Source organism: Aspergillus multicolor (genome assembly GCF_047715735.1).
Source record: "Aspergillus multicolor strain CBS 133.54 unplaced genomic scaffold BDW74scaffold_1, whole genome shotgun sequence".
Lineage (NCBI taxonomy): Eukaryota > Fungi > Ascomycota > Eurotiomycetes > Eurotiales > Aspergillaceae > Aspergillus > Aspergillus multicolor.
The window spans coordinates 3075758-3097109 of record NW_027395952.1 but is presented as its reverse complement, the minus strand read 5'-3'; the positions used below and the strand labels follow the sequence as shown (position 1 = coordinate 3097109).

The following is a 21352-nucleotide window of genomic DNA, read 5'->3' as shown; positions in this document are numbered from 1 at the left end:
TTCTACTGGCGATACAAAGTTATCGGTAGCCACGTGATCTGCTGACTCAAAGTGGAACTGATGGAAGATCTGCCGGTCTCTTTGATATCAACACTGCTCAGATTTATCGTTATACAGGATATTATTCCTAGGTTCCTTCTTTGACTATTTATAATTCTTACCTCGCATATCTCCCTTGTGAAGTAACCGTCGTCAAAGGACTTAGTCTGAGGTCCACCCACCGCGTTCTCCAACCCATTCCCGGTAGACATTCTGGATGGTTCTGTTCTTGAGGCACCGAATAACCTATCTGACTCTTAGCCATGCAGTTTTTTTCTTTTTTTTTGCGAGTGTCAAGACTTGACTCACTGGAGCCCCTGATTTGAAGTAAGCGGGACAAACTCGTTTCTTGAGTACGCTTGTCACCCAGCGGCCATTGTCGCTTGCCTCCGAGTCTCTTGGATTGATGAGATAGGGTGTAACTCAGGTAACTGGGTTTCTTTGGTTCACAATGAACGCGCCAGATAGGTAAGATGTGCTTTGTTATCGAGGCTGCAGATTTGTGTTTGAGTCTTGCATCGTCTTCGGAGCGTTTGTATTCTGTTCCTTGTCTGGACCTGGAAATGGAAGCTGGGACTTACCCGTGGGCGATGCCGAGTTCGACTTCCTCCTTCCAAATTCAGGCCCTGGACTCCCCCTCACTTTCTTATCCGTGTCGGCGAACAATTTTTGACTCAGCTACTCTACTTTCATTTGATTCTTCCCATATCATACCACTGCCCCAAACTCGCTGCCATCTCCCCTTGCTTGTGTACCTGTTTCAATGTTCCATATCATGTATCCGGACGAGGAACATAAGCCCAAGGCTATCCTTCCACCAGAAGTTGTGCTCGCTCGCGCCACCAGTACACGAAAGGGTGGCCAGCCAACCGATAAAGCTGGCAACGTCCCTGACAGGTCTGGTATCTCAAATTGTTAAAAATATAGCATCTGTCTTGGATCACTCTGTTACTTTACTCGTTTCATGGTGGCATCTAGCTAACAAACTCTCAATAGATATGAGTCCTTTGTTCTAGCGAGTGGTGAGAGCAAGGTTGAGATGGAGATTGACACCCGTAAGTTTTTGCCGAGTCCATATGGACCAACGCAACATTCAATGACTGACAGATCCCAGGAATCCCATCATCAGCCATCTTCACCTTCAACAAAGAAGACCATACGCTCGGAAATCTGGTCCGTTCTCGTCTTCTGCAGAGCTCTCATGTCCTTTTTGCTGCATACAGGGTACTGCTCTCTTCTGCAGGACTGTGGCTCTCAAGAGCAGCTCTGCACCTATGTTACTTGGCTATGTGATAACTGACTCAAGTTTTAGGTTCCCCATCCCCTTGTTCCCAAGTTTGTTCTTCGCGTGCAAACAGATGGCGACATTACCCCGAAGCAAGCTGTTATTGCCGCATGCAATGAGCTAGTGCGTGACTTGGGCATCTTGTCTCGAGAATTCACCAAAGAATATGAGTTGCGCAAAATGGTCGGAGCCACACAGCAGCAACAAAATGGTGCCTCAGATGGGATTTAGTCAGATCTGTTCATTATTGTTTCTACATTGTTAATTTCGTGGTAGTGGCGTGGGTTATAACTCAATGCAATGCACGCAGCTGGTTATGCGTGTCTTATCAGATGCCTGATATTAAATTCCTGATACCCGTGCCGTGAACTTTCTCCTATTTCCTGCCTTATAATCTGTGACGCTAGATCTGCAATTTTGTGCTTCACACTCCATGTATGTGAGCAACACAGTGCTTGGCCACTGGGGCCAACCTTAACAACACGAATCTATTATTCTTGAGCAAGCGTAATGGCAGCTAATTAAGCGTTCAGCCATAAGACTTATCTATCTCTCTCTTGTTTATGCTTGCTGACTCAGCACACCTTTCCGGGTTAGCGGCTGGTGTCCCTGACCCACGAGGAACGGACACCCGGCGTCACCAGCTCCTGAGCCCATCTCGCTGCTTGCCTGCCATTTATTCCCCTCCCCGCGAATTCCTTTTTTTGGGTCTCCATCATTTGATTTCCTGTTTGCTATCCTGCCATCGAGTCTGTCGTCGATGACGGTGCATAATTGCTAATGTATTCTTCGTCAAATTCCTTCCTGGGCGGTGCCAACAGCGCCCGCCCAGGGCAACAGCCTTACATACAGCAGCCATCCCCGTTCTCGCAATACGGCCAGCAGCAGGCACAACATCAGCAGACCGGTCTTGGTCCCCAACCTACGGGATATAGTTCTCAGTTATCTGCCTTTGGGGCTCTCCAGTTGCAACCGCAAGCCACTGGATTCTCACCCGGACAGCTCCAGACTCAGTATACCGGTTTCCCGGGGGCATCAGCGCCGCCGCAACCCCAACAACCCCAGCCTACAGGTTATCCCTCAGCACCGCCGCAATCCCAATATGGGGGGTTCCAGACTCAGGGCCAGGGCCCACAGATACAGGTTACATCGAGCACGAACCTTCCGCTTCGAACCGGACTGCAGACTTCCTCCGAGATAGCGAACTCGTTCCAGGATGTCTCAGGGGCTGCGCCTACTCCGCCGCCCAAGGCTTCCGGTGGCCGAATCCCGAATATTCGACTGTCGTTCATCACGGCGCAAGATCAGGCGAAGTTCGAGCAACTCTTCAAATCTGCAGTCGGAGATAGCCAGGCAATGACTGGTCAGTTGAACAAATTTTGCTACATTTACTGCTGGAACACTTGTCTGATCTCTCTTTAGGGGACAAAGCGAAGGAACTACTCCTCCGCTCGAAGCTCTCGGGGAGTGACTTGTCGAGGATCTGGTAAGCCTGACGGGCGCCTTGTACATTGACGTGAAGCTCACAGCTCGTAGGATTTTATCCGACACCACTAAATCTGGCCAATTACTCTTTCCTGAATTCGCTTTGGCCATGTACCTGTGCAACCTGAGAATCACAGGGAGGGATATACCAGGCTCACTTCCGGAAACGATAAAGAACGAGGTCTCGAGCATGGTAGACATCATATCCTTCCAGGTCCCAGATACGCAGCCAGAACCTGTTGTCAAAACAAATGTTCCCAGTTTTGACGCGCCGCTGCTCGAAAATCAATCAGCGCCACCCGCACCGCAGCAACCCCGACCACAACAGCCCAACAACTCACAACTTTTATCACAGCTTACCGCACAGCCAACCGGATTTCCGCAATCTTCCGGGTACCAGTCAAACGTTGCTTTCCCAGGTCAGCCTCAAGGCCTGGTCGCACAAGCGACTGGATTCCCTGGGCAGGCTCCACAACAAGGTCTCCAGCCTTCCCAAATGGGTCTCTTGAATAACCCGCAGGCAACAGGCTATACTGGTCCTCGTCCACCAATGCCTCCCATGCCGACGGGCTTCGGTTCGAATATTAGTCCTTCACAAACTGGTGGGCTAATAGCACAGCCCACTGGAATCCCTGGTCAATGGGGCTTTGTCAATGCGCCTGCCTCGGGGTTGCCTAATATCGACGCATTGAAACAGCAGCTCATGCCTCAGCCAGGTCGCGAAGGTGGGTTCTCTGCCGCTGGGCTCTCTGGAAATGCGAACATCCCCTGGGCTATCACGAAAGAGGAAAAGAGGATCTATGACGACCTTTTTCGGGCATGGGATGGCCTTCACAAGGGCTTCATTGGTGGTGATACTGCAATTGAGATTATGGGTCAGAGTGGTCTGGCTAGGAATGATTTGGAGGCTATTTGGACATTGGCAGACCCTCATAACCGCGGCCGACTCAACATGGACGAATTTGCCGTCGCTATGCACCTGATCTATAGAAAGCTCAACGGCTATCCCGTTCCCAGTCGTTTGCCCCCAGAGCTTATCCCTCCATCCACAAGGAATCTCAACGACTCAATTGGAACCATCAAATCCATGCTTTCTCAAGATGCAGAGCACCGAAAAGCTACCGGTGCATTCTTGCAACCCCAGAAGACGGGTGTCAGTTATTTGAAGGAACATTCTTTTCGTGGTGGGGCAGTGTCGCCCGGTGCAGGCCGCAAGGATGCTACGCTGTTCAAGAACAACGATGAGGCTGCTGCAGGTTACCGCTCAAGCGCACGTCGCCGTGTTGGAAACAGCGGTCGCACTCCTTCTCCTGCAGCTTCTCAGGCCTCGGAGAATGAACTGTCGGTCGAGCAGCTGAAGAAGAAGATTCGCGAAACTCAGATCATGTTAGATGCGGTAGATTTTGAGGATGAAAATCGCGCGGAGGAGGAGGATGCGCTTGATAGGCGAGACCGCCGGGAGGCGGAGAGCTTGATGGACAGGATCCGACGCGTACAGGACGACATTGATACTCACCCCCATGCCTCGCTTCGCAATCTCGATACTAGTGCTGAGCGAAGGACGCTGCGTCGCCAACTGCAGGCTTATGAAGACCAGGTACCGCAGATTGCTTCGGACGTTAGGCGTGTGGAGCGTGAGATTGCAGAGGCTAGGCTTGAGTTATTCCGTCTGAAAGATGCCAAGGTGCACCCTAATAGTGCACTCAATATTGTCGGCACTGGGCCTGGCGGCGCCGTCACGGAAGCTGACCGCTTCAAAGCTCGTGCGCGTGCTAGGATGCAAGCTCGCGCTGCCGAACTCGCAGGAAGACCGGCTCCTGCGTGGCAGGATGACGAGGGCGCTGCAACCCGTCGCCTAGAAGCAGAGAGTGCTAGGGTCAAGGCGGAAAGAGAGAAGAATGATTCCATGACTCGCGATGTGGAAGAAAGCGTTAAGGATTTTGCCAGCAGCTTGGAGGACAGCCTCAAGGAAGGGGGCGATAGCTCTACTCGCGAACATGAAAGGCGTCGGTGGGAAGATGCTCTAGGTGTCGAGGATGTTATTCGTGATTTCATTTACGACCTGAACCGCGGTAGCCGTACCGCGCACATCCGAAAGGAAGAGTAAGTTTACCGTCAACCTCATGCTTGATTTCATGTTGCTGCTTCCTTTTGTTCTTGTTTTCCCCGTGTGAATCTAACCATTATAGGGACTCAAGAAGATCATCCCCTCTGGAATCGCGGGCTCGCGATTATCCGGCACATACCTCGGCTGCTGCACGACCATCCCCGCCACAGTCTGTTGGATCAGCAGGCTCGACGCCCATCACCCATGAGGACCGTGTCGCTGCTGCGAGAGAACGCGCCCAGAGACGAATTGCCGAACGTATGGCAGCCGCCGGTCTTAAGCCTCAAAGTGATGATGTCGAAACTTTGACACAGCGTCAGGAACGTGAGAGGAGAGAGAGGGAAGAGCGGGTGAGACGGGCGGAAGAGGAAGATACTAAGCGGGAGCAGGAGAGGCAACGTCGCATTGCTGATGAGCAGCGCCCTCCTTCCAGTCAAGTGGCGAAAGCTGTTGGAAAAAAGCCCCCACCAGCGCCACCGTCGCGCAGCCGTCGAACTGATAGCACTGGCCAGGCTGACGCTAAAAAGGTGTCTGAAGAAGCAGCTAAGGCTGAGCAGCTGGCACGCGAACAAGCCTTGAAAGAGGAACAGCAAATTCAGGAGGAGGAGACTAAGCGCCTCGAGTAAGTAGCGTCGATTCTCTCAGTATATCTTACTTAGGCGGTTCACTCACTTTCACGCTAGGACGGAGGCCAAGCAACATGAAGACGAGTTCGAGAAAGAGCAGCAGGCTCAGGAGGCCCGTCTTCGCGCTCTTGAGGAGCAGGTCAGACAAGGAAAGATCAAGAAACAGGAAGAGAAACGCCGAAGGGAAGAAGCTAAAAAGGCCGCACAAGAACAAGAAGCCAAACTCGCACGTCAGCGAGTGGAATTAGAAGCTGCCAAGGAGCGGGAGCGACAGCTACAGTTAGAACTTGAAGGCCTAGACGGGAGCTCTTCAGACGAGGAAGGTCCAGTTGATATCACAACACCCCAAGACAGTACACCAACTCAGAGCCAGATCCTGCCTCCAATTTCTACCCCGGCTCCTCCTGCGCCTCCCGCCCCGGCTGTTGAACTTCCGGCCGTTGTCGCATCCGAGGCAGCCACTACCTCGAGTTCACCCGAAAGCAGTCGAGCAGTGCCGGCTATGAGCCCCGAAACTGAATCCAAGAATCCTTATTTCAGGAGGAACATTTCTCAGTCTACCGACTATCCGCCCCCAACTCCACCGGAAGCCTCTCAAGCCGGCGCTCCTCAGAAGGCCGATACCCAGTCCACCAACCCATTCCATCGGCTTGCTCAGCAGCAGCAGACAACACAGCCGAAGTTTGCAGGTTCCGGGCCACTCGAACGGAAAACTCGCGCTCGCCCAGAGGCGGACGATGATTGGTCAGCGGCCGGATCTGATTTCGAGTCGTCTGATGATGAAGACGATGACCGCGCAGGTGGTGGAAGCGCTAAACAACTCGCAAGTATTCTCTTCGGTACTATGGCACCGCCTCGGCCCCTGAGCGCTATGGACAATCAGTCCCCTTCATCCAAGTCCGCGACACCAGTACAGGACTCTTCTATCCCACCAGTTCCGCCAATCCCTGCTGAAGCAGACCTATTTCCCAGTGCAGGCGGTGCACAGCTTCCCCCGCCACCACCACCTCCTCCTCCGCCTGGAGCCGCGCCTCCCGTGCCCAGCTTTGAAACACCGGCTGGTGCTCCACCACCTCCACCACCTCCTATGGCGCCTCCCGCTCCACCCCCACCTCCTGGACCCCCTTCACCTCCCGGTTCTGCCGCGGCAGCTCCCGCTGGCGCCTCTGATAGAGGTGCTCTGTTGGCCTCTATCCAGGCAGGCAAGGGGCTCAGGAAAGTTCAGACCAATGACCGAAGCTCCAGCAGCTCGGCAGGACGTGTGCTATGAGATATCTTTGGATATCCCGCGTACACTATGCTCTCGAGCAGTCTGTTGGCCTCGGGGTGTCTTTTATCTTTGTAAACTTCCGGGTCCCTACATGTATATTCTTTAGTCTTTCAACCGCTATTCTGTCCATAATAGTAACATACCATGTATTGTGAAGCTGCCAAATTAAAAATGCTTTTTATCCAAACCTAAAGTTGTGTGTGTTATATAGTAAGACACCAAACAATAAACTAGAACAATTGATAATGGTTGAGGCCGGTCCGTCCCCCCGCCCTATTCCATTAAGAATGATATCATTAACATATGGAGTACATACACAACAATAACAATGGTCGCCGGGTACAGAATCCATGAAACTGACCTGTTAGGGGAGAGTAAACATAAAATTACAGGCCGAAATAATGGGCAGAAGGCCGCAAAGTAAAGAGTAAAGTACGATGGCTCCAAGGGCCATAGGGGTATGAAACTGGGGTTACTATTCCTCCCTGACAACGACCTTGCCATCGGGCGTTCCCTCAGGGGAACGTGATGACTCGGCCGTGGTCGCGTTATTTCCAACATCGGGCTGTACGCCTTCATCTGCCTGTGCCCACTTCAGTACCTGCCCCTTGACATCCCGCATCTCGTGCACTCTTTTAGCAAAGTCTCCCCTCTTCTTCTCTTCCAGGCCGCTGCGCTCGTTCAATTCGTCTTCGTCGGAACTTGATATAGACAAAGAAGACGAAGACCTGCTTCGTTGCTGAAGGAAAGCCATCTGGCCACCTGCGCTGTGTTTCTGTTCTCTCTGTTCACTCTTGAGCTGCTGCATCCGCTCTGCATCGGCTTGACAGTCCAGGGTCGTAATGTGAAGTCCAGGGAAATTAGAGGAAAAGAATTCTTTCAATAGGTACAGATATTTGGCGTTCGGCCTGTACGTGCCGCTGTCGTTGTCTATGAAGAGTTCATATTTATCGGGGTCCGTCGATACCTCCCTTTCTTCGCCATCATGGTCCACCACATACTCGGTAGAGGACCGATTAGACACCAAAGACTGCATTCGATGGTGGTGATGCTTGCGTCGTCGGATGAAAAACTCCCCCGAGTAAGCGATATAGATGGATACGTTGCTGTGCATCGTGTGTTTGCTCAACAGGTCGATGCCAAACTCCTTTCCCGTTTCCGTGAAACGGAATTGGCCGTCCAAAGTAAGGACATAAGTGAAGATTCTGCCTCCCTGAGCGTAGTGGACAAATTCGAGGAATTTTTGTGTTAGCTCCACACATGGCTTATCAAATTGACCGTCCAATGTCGCCCGGTCGAAATTATAGATCCTCTCATGTTGGTGATGAAGCGCCCTGTTCAGTATCCGCCCTCGCAATGTATGCGAGGTGAACATTCCTGCAACGAAAGGCTTGAACTCAACATATCTATGGTACAGAGCCCCCGGTACTGGGCCTGTGAGCTGTATCTGTACGGCCTGAAAATTGTAGCGATTCACGGTTTTTCTTCCGTCCTCGCTTTGCACGGCATCTCGAGTTCCGACAAGCCGTCCGATGAGAGGTGAGAAGTGACGGAACCAGTAATTGGGACCTACTGTAAAGACCTGCGCTCCATTCGTACCCGGTGTCTTCCCCAGAGTGACAACACTGATCACTATATGCGAATCTGTATGAAGGCGTCTTGAGGCGATGGCCGCAATGTTGCCGAATAAATAAACACGCTTGCTGCCAGTATGCTTCTTCAAGCGAAAGGGCTGTTCTCGAAGCCCGGGCCAGTGCGCGCTTAGGGAATCTACCTGCACATAGGCGTTGCCTAGCTTATCGTCATGGTCTGCCGCATCCTCATCATAAACTCGGCACTTGAGGCGGAACCCGGACTCGGGGACATTGGCGATAATCCATTCCTTCTCCCAGACCGGGTCACGATTCTTGCGTACTGTCGGTGTGCGAAAAGAAGGGAGAGGATCTTGCTTATGCCGTTGAGGCACATCAACAGACAAGGTCGCATGTATGTAAGGATCCGAGGAGAAGGAGCCGAAGTCGGCGCATGCTGCATGGCTGTTAGTTTCTGAGCCGCCTATAAAATGTTCCTAGTTCACAAAAGACTCACGTAGGTTTACACCGCGATGAAATGTCACCTTGATTGTATAGCCTGGCGGCGCCTGGGGAAGTGGTGTGCTATCGAACCCCCCCGCAGGCTCTGAGCTGGACTGGGAACCGACGCCCATTGCGACAGCTTGGTTTTGTATTCGCTCGGCCTTGTCAACGAGTTTTGGCCCATATTTGTCGGCCATATGCTGGGGCCGGACATGCGACTCCGGGTCCGCCATTGGAGAAAAGAGGAACGGGTACGTTGGAACTTGCGAGAGGGCGTTTCGCTGTTGCCTGCTGGTAGAGGGACCAGGCGCACACCGGCGCTCGGAGGTCGGAAGAGCTAAGAATAGGGCTTAGGGAGATTAGAGCAAAGGGAGGGACGCGCGACGGGCCACGGTGTATTTGGAAAAGGAAAATGCCGACTCCATTTGTAGAATCGGACTCGCGAATTTGAGAGGGGATGTGCTGAGATGACGACCGAGTCCCAACCCCTCAGCCTTACCAGAGTATAAGCTTTTGTTGCCGCGCGGGTGGGGATCACATGTTAAGAGTTACGGTATGCGTCAGCCTAAGCTTGGAGCAGGAGTACTGCGGAGTAGGTTATTGCCATGCCGCCTGGAAACTAAAATGGCAGGAAAGACCACGGCCCGTTCACACATCGCCTGTTAGCACATATTATATGATAAACTACTCCCGTAGAATACGAAGAAGAACATGACCTGCCAACTTCCCCTGGCACTGTCTCCGCTCCCGAGTCTCCACTGCATGAATTATTATGTTGCCTGGAGGCAGGCCAACTAAGAACCACGGTTCAGAAGAGCAAAAAGCAATCAAAACGCAATTGAGTCAGCGACTCGGCTTCCGATGCACGGTCAAGTCCAGCTTGGGCCTTGAGTGATGACCATCGGACAAAGAACAAGTGCGATTCAAGAGCCCCGGAACAAGAACTGCATATCTTCTGGGGTGAGCTTCTCCAGCGCTTCTCCTTGGTCCTTGTTGATGGTGCCATTAATCATGTTCGCTTTCTTTTCCTGGAGCATAACGATTCGGGACTCTACCGAATCTTCAATGCACAGACGCGTGATAACGCAGGGTCGGCGTTGGCCGATTCGATGACATCGATCGGCGCTCTGCCATTCAGCTGCGGGATTCCACCACCTTGGAGCGTCAGTAAAAAAGGTCCAGAAAACTTGCTGCGGAACGGTGACGTACGGATCAACAATGAAAACTCTGGACGCCTCCGTCAAATTCAAAGCAACACCACCTGCCTTGAGCGATACGAGGAACACCTCGACATTCACATTGTTCATGAAATAGTCAATTGATTTTTGGCGCTGCGCAGGGGACATGGTCCCATCAAGCATGACTGTGTTGAAGCCAGCTCTACGCAGGCGCCACTCGACGAGTTGCAACATCGACGTAAACTGTGAGAAAACAATGGATTTAAGTGTTCGCTTCTTGCTGCGAAGCTTGTAAAGTTCGTAGACAAGCATCTCGATTTTCGTCGACGACGTCCAATCCTCCATGCGGATTCTGTTGACGATCGAATTCTTTTTGATATGGTCTTCATGCTGTTCTAAATCCGGCTGCTCGAGGTCAATTGAGAGGGGTATATGGCATCGCGGGCAGTCGACAACAGATTCTGCATCAAAGGACTGAATGTAATCCTTGACGCAGCGCCGACAGAAATCGTGACGGCACCGCGATCTAATCGCTTCTTCCGCTGGCTCGTCACAGACACAGCATACGAGAACGTTTTGCCCGCCTTCGGCATGCTTCTTCAGAATCAAATCGGGGTGGTTTGCAACTTGCCGCATTTGCATAATAAGACCGAAAATATTAGCATAATTATTCAGCATAACGCCCCGGCTCACGTAGGTATCAAATTGCCTAGAGGAGTTGGTCATGATACTCGTAGAGAAATCGCGTTCAATCTCTCCGAAGAATTCATTGTGTATGATGACGCTGGGGAATGTTAGCTTCGACTTAAATATATTGGTCCATGGTCGAAAGAGACGCTTACCGCTTGGGAGGAAGTTCCATTGAAGCTGTGTGATCTCGTTTAACACGTCGCAGCATAATTCTATCGGTAATCAACCGCAGCTTTGCCAATGCTTCCTTTCGTGCCTCCACGTTGTCCCTTTCCGTGACTGCTATACATTAGACCATGGTCGCATTGATCAGAAGCTGAGTGCTTACTAGGATTCAGTATCTCCTGGTTGAACACTGATACATGGCTAAATCCACTGTGATGACGGTCAATGATGCACAAAAATAGTACGTGGGAAATACTGTACCTGTGTTTGCATTTGGTGCATCGTTTCTCTGCATCCTGTGACCAGTGCAATTCCTGGCATTTACATTGCTTGCAGAAATAGCAGGCAAATGGCCGAACCTCTAGAAACCGTAGCAGTGAGAAGAATTCACCAATCCGATTCTGAACAGGAGTGCCTGAAAGGCACCACTTATAGTTGGATCTGAGTGCGAAACAAGCACGCGCAACACCAGTAGTACGTTGCTGTTACCTGTCAGTACTAGGCGCCCCGTAACTCTACAATGAGTCATACCTTAATGCTATGAGCCTCATCAAGGATGAGCCTGTGGTAATGAATGGAGTGAATAACACCTAAGAATTGTTAGCAATAATAATCGGCCGTGGTCGAGGTAGTATTTACTGTCTTCCTTGACAATGCCATCATTGCGGCTCCAGCCCTTCCACTCTTTCCGATAGATTGACTCAAGGCCAGAATCTACATGAACATCAGAAAAGGCGCAAGACGCAGGGTAAAGAATACAAACAGGAAATCATGATAACATCATATTTTTCAAGGTCTTTCTTCTTCAGAGTCTTGACCTTGGAGTTAGTGTTGTGGTAGACAAGAACTTGCAGTTTCCCGTCTGTATATTCCTGTAAAACGAGATCAGAGAAAAGAAAGATATATTTGAATGGGACTTAACAAACTTTGATCTCTGACTGCCATTGCATGAGCGCAACTGGCGGTACTACGACCAGGGATGGTCGCCCTGCCGGATAATCCGACATTAGAAGTGACACTGCTTGAATCGTTTTGCCCATTCCCATCTCGTCACCTAGCAATCCGCCTTTGTACTGTGTTTGTTCCTGTCGAGTCATCCAATTCAGACCCTCGAGTTGGAACGGCTTGAGCATCCTAGATATGCCCGAGGGCTGCGCCGCTGGCACGGGCGTGATAGGAGGATCGTTCTTCAGGTCATTCCACATCGATACAATACTAGGATGCTGTTTTTCAAGCTTCTGCCGCTCCCTGCGAGCCTATTCTTGCGATCAGCTAAGTAGGTAAATGCTTGTTTGTGTATGACCTACCCGATAGCTCATCCCAGAGGCAAACGCACTAGTATCTGTGGCAGATCTTTGTCTCCGAAGCTGGAGTCTCTGATTCCTCGCATTTTTTATTCGAGATATCAATGGTTGATCTTCGCTTGGGGCAGAAGACAAATCGCTTGATTCAGAAGAATCCGTGACATAGTCATGCTCATCGCTGTCCATCGCGTCGTCACTATCGGGGATCACAATGTTAACATTGGAGCCACGAGATGCCCTGGGTCTCCTTTTAGGAGCTGTCTCCTCCACGACGTCTTCGTAGATATCGTCGTCGTCGTTGTCATCCAGCTCCGTCAAAATTTTATCATCATCGGCGATACTCGGCGATGAACCACGGAAGGATTTCCGGCGTTTTGATGAATTGCGTTGATACTCCTGGAGTTGCAGATTCATAGCTAGCGCAGCATCCGCTCTATCGGGTGTGGGATGTTCATCTGCTTGGGCAGCGAAAGATCTCTTCAATCCCTTGGGCCCTTCTAGAGACATATTACTCAATCGCAGTTCCCGGGCGCGAGCAGAAGCGTTGACCCTCTTCTTCGACGTCCCTATATCTGATTCTGCCGGTGTCACAGCGACGCTTGTGGCTGGTGTATCATATTCAGTTATTCCATCTGCAGATGTGTCGTCGGCGGCAACGGAGGAGGGTGAGCGAGAAAGAGCTGGTTTCACTGGTATGGCCACTTCGAGTTTTGCCATTCTAATGCTCCGACGTGTCTTTGGAATACTTGAGGATACGGGCTCATCATCGGCATCGGTTATTTCGTGCTGGTCGACGGATTTTCTTATTTTCGGGGTGGACGATGCCTGAGCCAATCTCAGAGAGGCGCGCCTGGACAAGGATGGAGACATTGTATCTGTAATTGCAGAATGAAGTCAGCTTCAAAATCTTTCGCAATCAACAGCTCACAAAGATCATCAGATTCTATATCTTACCATTAAGTGTAACGGACTGCTTTGTATCTGACTTCTTCCTTCCCACCATTGTGGCGTACAAGACTGATTATCTGGAGATGAAAGAGTGAGATAGGCTAGAAGCAAGCTCGACAGTTTGAATCTCGACCAGGGACAAAACCAAAAGGCAGGGCAGCGACGGAGCTAGGCAGAAGGCATCCTTTGAACAGGTACCTAAAGTCAGTTACTTACCCCCAGCTTGTTAATAATCAGCGCCCGGTCTAGAAAAGATAAAAAGTTTTCCTATAACTGTGTTTTGCCACCAAGGGGAACAGATTGCCACCAAGGAGAATTGGCCACCCTAAAGTGAGTCTGAAAACCTTCTCACATAGCCATTTGCCTCCTTGTCCCTGGGGTTGATGTCGCTCCCCCCAGATACGAGTATCTACGGCTGACTGATAAGCGGCGCCTCTACGCGTTAAGTAGAACACGAACTCACCTGACCTTCAGCAACCATCACATTCAGGACATTCAAATCAGGGCACTTTTGTTGAATTCCAGACTCGAGAATGTATGTGATTTACTCACCTTTTGGTTCCAACATACTAACTGTCACAGGGCAAATAGAAGGCAGACAAGAAACACTATACGAGGCCCGTAGGTCGATCCACGCTTATCGGCGGATTCAGCGCTATCTTTCTTTGTTGATAGTTGGTTAACAAGTATATAGGCACTCCGCGCTCACTGACTTTCTTGCCGTAAGTTTTAGGTGGCTTATTCAGTACACAAATTTCATCCACTAATACTGCCAGTCCAACAATATCTCCGCGGCACAGATCCATGAAGACTACCAGCGGAGACTGCGAGAGGCGGAGACCCAGGCTGACCATGGCCCAGAAGAGCACGCTGCTGACGAGGATGAGTATGAAGACGGTGTCGATGGGACTCCGGAGGAGAAAAAGAAGCGCAAGCGAAAGGAAGCAACTACGATCGCGAAAATCAAGCAGAGTAAAGAGTTTGCTCGCCGTAAAGCTCGGCGTGTTGGCGAGCCCGATGACGACGACGACTTCCTTGCCAGAGAGATGATGGATGAGCGTCCTCGGCCTATGCCTGGTCAGCTTGGGAACTGTGAGATCTGCAGCAAACGGTTTACGGTCACTCCGTATAGCAAGACAGGGCCCAAGGGCGATCTCCTTTGCGCAAAATGCTCCAAGGAGGTTAGTGATAAGGAGAAGAAATCACAGCCCAAGAAAATAGGACCACGGTCAGCTCGCCGCCAAAACCAAAGTGACCTCCTTGATGGAGTTGCTCAGCATGGTGCTCTTAGTCTGGCAGAGATGTGTACCAAGGTCTGTGTAGTCTTCCTTCAGCACATTGCTGCCGAGCTAACACTCCCCCCCCCAGAAAGTTGCAGACAACATCCAGGATATAACAGAATTCGGGGACCTCCCATGGCAGCTCCTCAAAGGATTGAGCCAGATTCTATCCAAGAGACGAGCAATCACCCCCAGGACACTGGACCTCTTTCTCAGACCTGACCTAAGCTCCATTGATATATATGACTCAGGCAGTACGTCATTCTCCGTCGTCCACAGTATGCACTTCTAATAAGCTATATAGAGCTCGAGACGAACGATTTTCAGAAAATTTTTGCATTCATGCCCGCTCTGACTAGGGTCAATCTCCGTTTTGCCGGACAGCTAAAAGACAGTGGTATGCTCTGCGATTTACGTTTTTTCATGTAAAAAAAGCTGTTTATTAACACTGACCAGTCATAGGCTACATGCTTGAAAATCACCGTATCGAGCATCTACAACTAGATTCCGCGAATCTGGTATCGGACTCAAGTTGGCGAACAATGTTCGAGAAGCTGGGGCTCCAGCTCGAAATTCTCAGATTGTCGAATCTGGATTGTTCCCTAGACGATGAATCTATAGAAGTCATGTGTAACGCTTGCACAAGACTTCGGCGGTTGAAACTGACTCATTGTTGGAAGATGTCTGATCGCTCTCTTCAGGCCATCTCAACGCTTCCGTTGCTGGAGCATCTCTCTTTGGACATGGTTCAGGAATCAAAGACAGAGAACCTTGTCGAATTGGTGTCCAAGACTGGTTCAAAGCTGCGGACTCTATCCTTACAAGGCTTCTCGGCAGCTGATGATACACTGCTCGAGATGATACATGAAAAATGCAGGCACCTGGCCAAGTTTCGATTCTCTGACAACTTTACCTGCACAGATAGAGGCTTCGCTCAACTCTTTGGGACATGGTCGAACTCACCCTTGGAAATCGTAGACCTCTCATCTACTCGGGACATGGACAACACAAACCCTGACGGACCTACGGATGCCACAGGCCTCGCGTCGAATGGGTTTATTGCTTTAATGAACCATTCAGGCTCAGCAATCCGAAAGTTAAACATTGCCTCATGCCGCCACATATCATACGCGGCATTTGACCAAGTGTTCGCCGAGGGGAAAACCTACCCCAACCTGAGAGAGTTGGATGTTTCATTCCACACGGTTATGGATGATTACCTCATTGGCCGCATCTTCCGATGCTGCCCAGCTATTCAGCAAGTCGTTGCATTTGCCTGCTTCAACGTGCGAGATTCTCGAGTTCCTAAAGGAGTGTCCTTAATAGGCGGGTTGCGTACTCAAGACCCATTCCTCGAGGAGGCGTAATCCGGCTTTAACTCTTCTTTCGAGATTCATCGCAAGGTCTATCAACTACCCTCTTGAAAAATAAGCGGCGTTCTTGGTTTTGCGGTGGTGAGGTTTATGGCTTTTCTTCCAGCTTGTGTCTGTGAGGTTCATGTACGCCGCTGAAGCCGGCTTCCAGTGAATTTATCTTCATTTCCCTTGCCTCTCCATTTTCCTTTTCTAATTGATAGTATTGATGAGTTGTGGCCACGGAAACTTGCGTTGTGCCATATCATATAGTAGCAGCTTGATGCTTGACTTTGGGCGATACCTTAGGTACCTGATAGCCGATACAATAGACCATCATTGCAGAGATTGAGGGCCCTGGCTCGAACGGGTCCTATCTGATAAAGCATGGCTAAGCAGTGAATCATATGAACAGATGAGCTTCTGGCTGATATTTACGGTATGATAATTAAGTAGTAACAGATCGAAGCTAAACATAAAAAAAAAAGAACTCTTGTGATGCTATCCCAGCCTTTTTATATGCGTCAGCCCTGGGTCATTCATTTGCCTCGAGGTATTATAATCAGCGTAAATGCATGCGTATAAAAACAAATAATGTTCTTATGAGTAACGCCGGAAAGAAACAAAAATATCTACTCGTACTCATCAATGTACTGCATTCAATAAATCTTCTCCAAAGGTCGACGACTCTTTCTTGACTTTCCAGTTCGTTCGTTTCTTCTCTCGTTTCTTCATCATTTCTGCCCAACCCTCATCTTCGTCTTCCTCATCGGCTGGAGCAGGGCTGTGGCTGCTGAGCTTGGACGGAACGGTAAGGGTCCTGCTGTAACTGGATACAGGGCGAATAGTCGTGTTCGGCGAGGTCACGTTCGCAGAAGGGGCTAAGTAAGTGGCTCTTCGATTTTCGTTATTCCATTGCTTCGCTGGAGCAAGAAAGCTAGTTGACTCAGCTTCAGCTGGGAGCGTTGAGACTGGCCTGTATCGGGGCGCTAATCCGACATTGCTACGCTCTGACGGGGCAAGCGACGGAGCATAGCCAGCCCCACCTGGAGTGCCTGGTCGATTCCCGCCAGAAACAAATGGCATAGCTGGGCTGTTCAACCTTGAAGAGACATTGGGGTCGAGCATGCTTAGGGTCCTGTGGTCCCCACCGTTGTAGCTGGAGGAGACATTGTTCAATGCTCCACCGACCGTTGGCATCGACGAGGGTCTTGAATTTGCGTTGGCAGGGAAAGAAGGCATCGCGAAGTTTCCAGGGGATGCAAGTTGTTGGGGGGTAGCCTGCCCGCCCTGTAATTGGATCATCTGTTGCATCCACTGCATCTGCATTTGCATCATGCTGCTCATCTGTTGGGACAGCTGTATCTGAGCTTGCTCCGTTGCCGAGACTGACGGTTGGATATTAAACCCGTTGGCCGAGTTCATGCCAAGCATCGTATGTGGCCTAGGGATACCGCCTACGTTTCCTGCTGGTCCCGGGATCCCAAGTGGATGGTCATACATCGCTTGGGTATTCGGGCTTCCTCGTCTCATGGCTCTAGCTCGTTCCTCAGTAGCTATGACACCGACCAACCCTCCTGGTGGCAGGGCAGGAGACGACCCTGTAGCGGCAGAAGGCCCCCCATATACAGAGCCGCCGCCTCCCCCCAGAGCAAGTGACTCCCTGTTTGAAGGAGCAACCAGGCTTGCTCCAAAATAGGGATCCCGTGGAAGGTTCCTGGCGAATACGGGCAAGCTGCTCCGATTACCACCGCCAATATCTGAGCCCGCAGAGCCTAAGTGTGGCTGATGGTATGATGCACGAAGATTTTGCATAGAGTTGGACGACATGAGGCGCGTTGGTGGACGGTTTCGGTTGGGGAACCCGTGGGCTGCCAATATGCCGAGTGGAATTTCTTCGTCGTCATCGCCCTCGCTGCTCTTCCCGCTTCCAGATTGGTTACCGGGTTGTAACGAGGGATTCGTCAAGTTCGGCGTGCTGCTGCTAGCGCGATCTTCCGGACGGAGGGATGGGGGTGAGGCCTGTTGCCCAGTAACCTTCATCATTTGCTGACGGTAAACAGACAGATGAGCTTCCTGTTTCCGCCGTTGCCTCTCGGTCTCCCGGTTCTTTTCCGCTTCATCTTCTTCATCGAAGTCACTTTCTGCTGAATCCTCACTGTCAGATCCATCGCTGTTGGCTCTTTTCAATTCCTGTTGCTGTCGATAATGTTCAAATTGAGACGGAGTCATGACTTTGTTGGATGACGGGGGCGGGGCGGGCTTATTTTCGTACTCCGCAGCCAGCCGTGCGTGGGCTGCAATCGAAGGGTCGACACTGCCACCAGTTGGACCGGGAGGAGGAAAATATCCTCTTTGCGTGGGAATATTCTTGGTGATAGTATCGGGGCCAAACAGCGGAACGTCATCGTCCGCTTCGGGGTCAGGCGAATCGCTCAACATATGAGCCTGCGACATCCTCTTGCTATAATTGAGAGAAGCCATAACTAGCTTTGCATCTTCATCATCAATGGCAACCGTGTCCCGCTTAGAGGGGTATAAGACGCTCCTTCTCAAGCCCTTGTCAGTTGCCATTTTTGGCTTCTCCAAAGAACGGTGTGAAGTGGTATTGACTGGGGCGTCAAACATAGGCGACGATTTTCGACGTGGTCCGAGAGGGGGGGGTATCATGCTCGAATCGGCGGGATGAGGCTGAGAAGCAGAGCTGTCCTCATGCGGCGAGGATAAAAGGCCCTCACCAGAGTGTCGGCTTCCCCAAGAATACGGTGAAGGCTCGACGTTCTTTGTGCGATCCGTGCTTATTGGGGCGGGTCGAGGTGATTTTTCACCTCTCTTGTTGGGCCCTTGAGTTGACTCCTGGGCACCGATGCCGTCGAACATTTTCCCGAAATCATCGTCCATTCGGTCGATTTGAAACTCGGTCTCTAGAAGCTTGGGCGGCGTCGCTGTGCTTGTCGTACTGTTTGTGGTTGCTCGGCTTCGAGTTGTGTCTGGAGACGAGGGCCGGTGTGGTACCTGGGCGGGTGTTTTCGAAAATCTTCCACCAAACGAAAATGTCCGGCCAGCGGCACGTAGCGCACTGGATAGTGGCGGCACTGGAATATCGTGAAGATTCTTAGAATGCGGAGATTGGGAATCAAACTGAGTTTGTAGGTCCGTTGAGCGGCGCGTGGAGGAACTGAAGCGAACTGCTGCTGGGCCTTCAATTGTAGTCCCTCCTGTTCTATTCGGTGGTTAGCTCCTCCGCTTTCAGGTTGGTGGGTGTAGCCATTGGGAGTGAGGAGTCATACAGATTTCTGTAAGCAGGGCCATCGGAACCAGCGAAAATATTATCATCTTCTGGCGGAGAACCCGGACTCGGCCCATCTGCAGTCCTCTGCCTCAGGAGATTACCATCGCTCAGGGACTTCCTCCCGGTTGACGGCCGCTCAAAGACACGGAACGACGACTGCGCTGGGTTTTCCACATCCTCCAGGACATTACCAGATGACTTGCGCCGTGTGAAACCTTTGAAGGACTTGATCGGCATTTGAGCAGTGGTCAAAACACACAAGAATCACTTCAGACAAAAGCCACAAGCTCCTTTCAAGCGCACCAATGTCAATGACTTCCCCACTGGCGCTAACTGAATCCCATAAACAATGTGATGGACCGTGGACGGAGTGGGATGCAGCAGGAAACTCGAGATGGAGAGCGACGGCGAGTTGAGGTGAGGGTGCGGACAGGGTCCGTTGGATCGAGAAGGCTGAGGAGTAACGCTGCCAGCGGGGGTAAGGAGGACGGTCTGAACCGCAGTACGGCCAGGGCGACAGGATACTATCGCTATGGCCGAGTTGAAAATTAAATATTAGGTAGATATAACGAATAATTCGTTGACGATTTCCGGAAAACCTTGAGGAAAGGAGAAGAAGTCACGGCGGCAGTGGGTGAAAAGAGAACTCAACAAGCCACAAAGAAGGGAAAGCGCAAAGCGCTAGTTAAACAATTAGTAGCGATAGATACTGGCAAGGAATCGATAATAAGAATAATATTAGGTTGAGAGAGAGAGCAACCCAGGGTGAGTAGTGAGCAGAGAAAAGAGACTCTAAGAGAGTCGCTAGGTCGTAGGCGGACCCTTGAAACTGGGCTTCGAATGGGATGGCGGATGGAGTTGATTTGATGTTGTTCACTGAATCACTAGGTTGCTGGTGGAGCTGCACACTAGTCCCAAATATAGAAAAGGCCGCCTTGGGCTGGCCGAGATTCCAAGATGAAATATCAGCCGGATTCCTGTGTGTTCTAATGAGTTCTGATAACTATGTAGACTACGTAGGTGGGAGCGATAATTCTGAGAGCAAGGGAGTATTCCCCAAGTATAGAGGGGCTTGGACGGACAGAGTACGAGAGATACGGAGTAGAGGGGAAAGACTTAAAGCTGGGACAGTGGAACCTGTCCTGGCTGGGTCTCCGAAAAAGTAAAACAAAGATGCTGTTTACACTACTGGGTCTGGCAGCAGTGGCAGCCATCAATATCATCATCAACATGACGCTGACTACTGTGATCTCCGTGATCATCGGCATATCATCCTTCTTCATTATTATTCTTCTTCTCATCTGTTCCAGCTCTGCAAGTTTGACATTGAGATTCAAGAGACTTGCAACCGATCTCCACATCTCTAACATCAGCTGATACTGAACTCCATGATATAGATTCCACAACGCGTCTGTACTATTTCGCATAGTCAGCGAAATTAATAAACCCTCGACGAGATTCTCGATCAATTTGGCGGGAAAGTGCGGTTATATTAATGATATGCTTGCCCGACAACATATCGCCCTGTTAGGATCGCCACGAAAAGCTATAAGTAAGGTGCTGAAAAGGGGGCCACTAGCTATCTGATATCGATATGATTAATTCTTCTCGCAAACCCTTCAGGTTCACACTATTGAAAAATTCTGCGCCGTCTTCGCCACCGTTAACAGAGTTTTGAAACCAGGGAGGAAAGCCCGAGCTAAATTTGTCGCGACTATAAAAAGCTACGCAAGGTGGCTAGCACTCCTTCCGTACAGCTCCAACATTCCGAGACATGGTCTAGATAGGTTTTCTTGCCCACCGATGCTACTAGTAGACATCACAAATAATATTGGAGCACCAAATCTATTCCGTATGAAAACTTTTGATTTGTGAGCCTTCTACCAAATAATGTGTAACCAGGCACTTTTCATACAAGGATTAGGTCCCTAATAAATAATCTCCTGCCCTGGTTAGGTAGTAGTTCTGACTTGTGGGCCTCGGGCTCATGTTGCACCACTCAGTCGTAAGTCCTGACTCAGCTTCAGTGCCCATGTGAAAATCACCGGCCGCCATTTTGGTGGCCGTTTCATTTTCGTAGATATTTCAGGCCCCAAGTTCCAACGCATTTTCAAGGCAGAGATTGCTAGGCAATTTCCAAGGTTGCACTCAAGCAAGTGCCCCTGGGTCATATGGGCCATAGTCAAGCAAGTAAAATAGAAGATCCTGCTGCCAGCAATATATTCCTTCCGACCATGTCTCTTGCAGCTGCTATGA

The 21352-nt window shown here is 50.6% G+C and overlaps 7 protein-coding genes across 7 annotated transcripts; 4 read left to right on the top strand and 3 right to left on the bottom strand.

Moving 5' to 3' along the window:
• Window positions 1–102: 102 nt before the first annotated feature.
• BDW74DRAFT_143290 (DNA-directed RNA polymerase II core subunit RPB11) lies at window positions 103–1831 on the top strand. The gene is made up of 6 exons (XM_073722854.1): window positions 103–243; window positions 309–392; window positions 467–507; window positions 1036–1094; window positions 1154–1263; window positions 1352–1831. Exons 3-6 carry the CDS (start codon window positions 491–493, stop codon window positions 1553–1555), a joined length of 390 nt encoding a protein of 129 aa, XP_073590346.1. The 5' UTR covers window positions 103–243; window positions 309–392; window positions 467–490; the 3' UTR covers window positions 1556–1831.
• A 167-nt stretch (window positions 1832–1998) lies between these two features.
• pan1 (actin cytoskeleton-regulatory complex protein PAN1) lies at window positions 1999–7002 on the top strand. The gene is made up of 5 exons (XM_073722853.1): window positions 1999–2687; window positions 2747–2810; window positions 2861–4912; window positions 4999–5538; window positions 5600–7002. The coding sequence occupies exons 1-5, from the start codon at window positions 2105–2107 to the stop codon at window positions 6810–6812; spliced, it is 4452 nt and encodes a 1483-aa protein (XP_073590345.1). The 5' UTR covers window positions 1999–2104; the 3' UTR covers window positions 6813–7002.
• An 18-nt stretch (window positions 7003–7020) lies between these two features.
• On the bottom strand, window positions 7021–9363 carry BDW74DRAFT_10911 (C2 domain protein). The gene is made up of 2 exons (XM_073721729.1): window positions 8901–9363; window positions 7021–8840 (listed from the first exon to the last, which is right to left on the bottom strand). The coding sequence occupies exons 1-2, from the start codon at window positions 9118–9120 to the stop codon at window positions 7288–7290; spliced, it is 1773 nt and encodes a 590-aa protein (XP_073590344.1). The 5' UTR covers window positions 9121–9363; the 3' UTR covers window positions 7021–7287.
• Window positions 9364–9445: 82 nt separating this feature from the next.
• BDW74DRAFT_10837 (DNA repair protein RAD16) lies at window positions 9446–13708 on the bottom strand. The gene is made up of 11 exons (XM_073721708.1): window positions 13179–13708; window positions 12228–13099; window positions 11847–12176; window positions 11684–11792; window positions 11560–11634; window positions 11452–11510; window positions 11182–11402; window positions 11084–11130; window positions 10908–11034; window positions 10097–10849; window positions 9446–10042 (listed from the first exon to the last, which is right to left on the bottom strand). The coding sequence occupies exons 1-11, from the start codon at window positions 13225–13227 to the stop codon at window positions 9811–9813; spliced, it is 2874 nt and encodes a 957-aa protein (XP_073590343.1). The 5' UTR covers window positions 13228–13708; the 3' UTR covers window positions 9446–9810.
• On the top strand, window positions 13139–16181 carry rad7 (DNA repair protein Rad7, protein). The gene is made up of 7 exons (XM_073721713.1): window positions 13139–13707; window positions 13755–13793; window positions 13867–13894; window positions 13949–14485; window positions 14541–14706; window positions 14757–14849; window positions 14909–16181. Coding segments are annotated over exons 1-7 (1776 nt in total). The 5' UTR covers window positions 13139–13705; the 3' UTR covers window positions 15820–16181.
• A 1-nt stretch (window position 16182) lies between these two features.
• Window positions 16183–19894, bottom strand: BDW74DRAFT_10853 (uncharacterized protein). Its single transcript, XM_073721715.1, has 2 exons — window positions 19095–19894; window positions 16183–19027 (listed from the first exon to the last, which is right to left on the bottom strand). The coding sequence occupies exons 1-2, from the start codon at window positions 19331–19333 to the stop codon at window positions 16450–16452; spliced, it is 2817 nt and encodes a 938-aa protein (XP_073590341.1). The 5' UTR covers window positions 19334–19894; the 3' UTR covers window positions 16183–16449.
• A 360-nt stretch (window positions 19895–20254) lies between these two features.
• On the top strand, window positions 20255–20980 carry BDW74DRAFT_143277 (uncharacterized protein). Its single transcript, XM_073722852.1, has one exon. It carries the CDS (start codon window positions 20270–20272, stop codon window positions 20471–20473), a length of 204 nt encoding a protein of 67 aa, XP_073590340.1. The 5' UTR covers window positions 20255–20269; the 3' UTR covers window positions 20474–20980.
• The last annotated feature ends 372 nt before the right edge of the window (window positions 20981–21352 follow it).

What these genes read in the sequence shown, in the direction of transcription:
- rad7 (XM_073721713.1), top strand. An exon ending in TGGCAGAGATGTGTACCAAG is followed by an intron (nt 14,486 to 14,540) that starts GTCTGTGTAGTC and finishes TCCCCCCCCCAG; the next exon opens with AAAGTTGCAGACAACATCCA. An exon ending in CGGACAGCTAAAAGACAGTG is followed by an intron (nt 14,850 to 14,908) that starts GTATGCTCTGCG and finishes AACACTGACCAG; the next exon opens with TCATAGGCTACATGCTTGAA.
- BDW74DRAFT_10837 (XM_073721708.1), bottom strand. Translation starts at nt 13,227, where the DNA reads ATGGTGGGAAGGAAGAAGTCAGATACAAAGCAGTCCGTTACACTTAAT. An exon ending in CCTCTGGGATGAGCTATCGG is followed by an intron (nt 12,177 to 12,227) that starts GTAGGTCATACA and finishes TCGCAAGAATAG; the next exon opens with GCTCGCAGGGAGCGGCAGAA. An exon ending in AGAGTTTTCATTGTTGATCC is followed by an intron (nt 10,043 to 10,096) that starts GTACGTCACCGT and finishes TGACGCTCCAAG; the next exon opens with GTGGTGGAATCCCGCAGCTG.
- BDW74DRAFT_143277 (XM_073722852.1), top strand. Translation starts at nt 20,270, where the DNA reads ATGCTGTTTACACTACTGGGTCTGGCAGCAGTGGCAGCCATCAATATC.
- pan1 (XM_073722853.1), top strand. Translation starts at nt 2,105, where the DNA reads ATGTATTCTTCGTCAAATTCCTTCCTGGGCGGTGCCAACAGCGCCCGC. An exon ending in GCGCACATCCGAAAGGAAGA is followed by an intron (nt 4,913 to 4,998) that starts GTAAGTTTACCG and finishes TAACCATTATAG; the next exon opens with GGACTCAAGAAGATCATCCC. An exon ending in GAGGAGACTAAGCGCCTCGA is followed by an intron (nt 5,539 to 5,599) that starts GTAAGTAGCGTC and finishes CTTTCACGCTAG; the next exon opens with GACGGAGGCCAAGCAACATG.
- BDW74DRAFT_10911 (XM_073721729.1), bottom strand. Translation starts at nt 9,120, where the DNA reads ATGGCGGACCCGGAGTCGCATGTCCGGCCCCAGCATATGGCCGACAAA. An exon ending in TCATCGCGGTGTAAACCTAC is followed by an intron (nt 8,841 to 8,900) that starts GTGAGTCTTTTG and finishes ACAGCCATGCAG; the next exon opens with CATGCGCCGACTTCGGCTCC.
- BDW74DRAFT_10853 (XM_073721715.1), bottom strand. Translation starts at nt 19,333, where the DNA reads ATGCCGATCAAGTCCTTCAAAGGTTTCACACGGCGCAAGTCATCTGGT. An exon ending in GGCCCTGCTTACAGAAATCT is followed by an intron (nt 19,028 to 19,094) that starts GTATGACTCCTC and finishes ACCACCGAATAG; the next exon opens with AACAGGAGGGACTACAATTG.
- BDW74DRAFT_143290 (XM_073722854.1), top strand. An exon ending in TGAGATGGAGATTGACACCC is followed by an intron (nt 1,095 to 1,153) that starts GTAAGTTTTTGC and finishes GACAGATCCCAG; the next exon opens with GAATCCCATCATCAGCCATC. An exon ending in TCCTTTTTGCTGCATACAGG is followed by an intron (nt 1,264 to 1,351) that starts GTACTGCTCTCT and finishes CTCAAGTTTTAG; the next exon opens with GTTCCCCATCCCCTTGTTCC.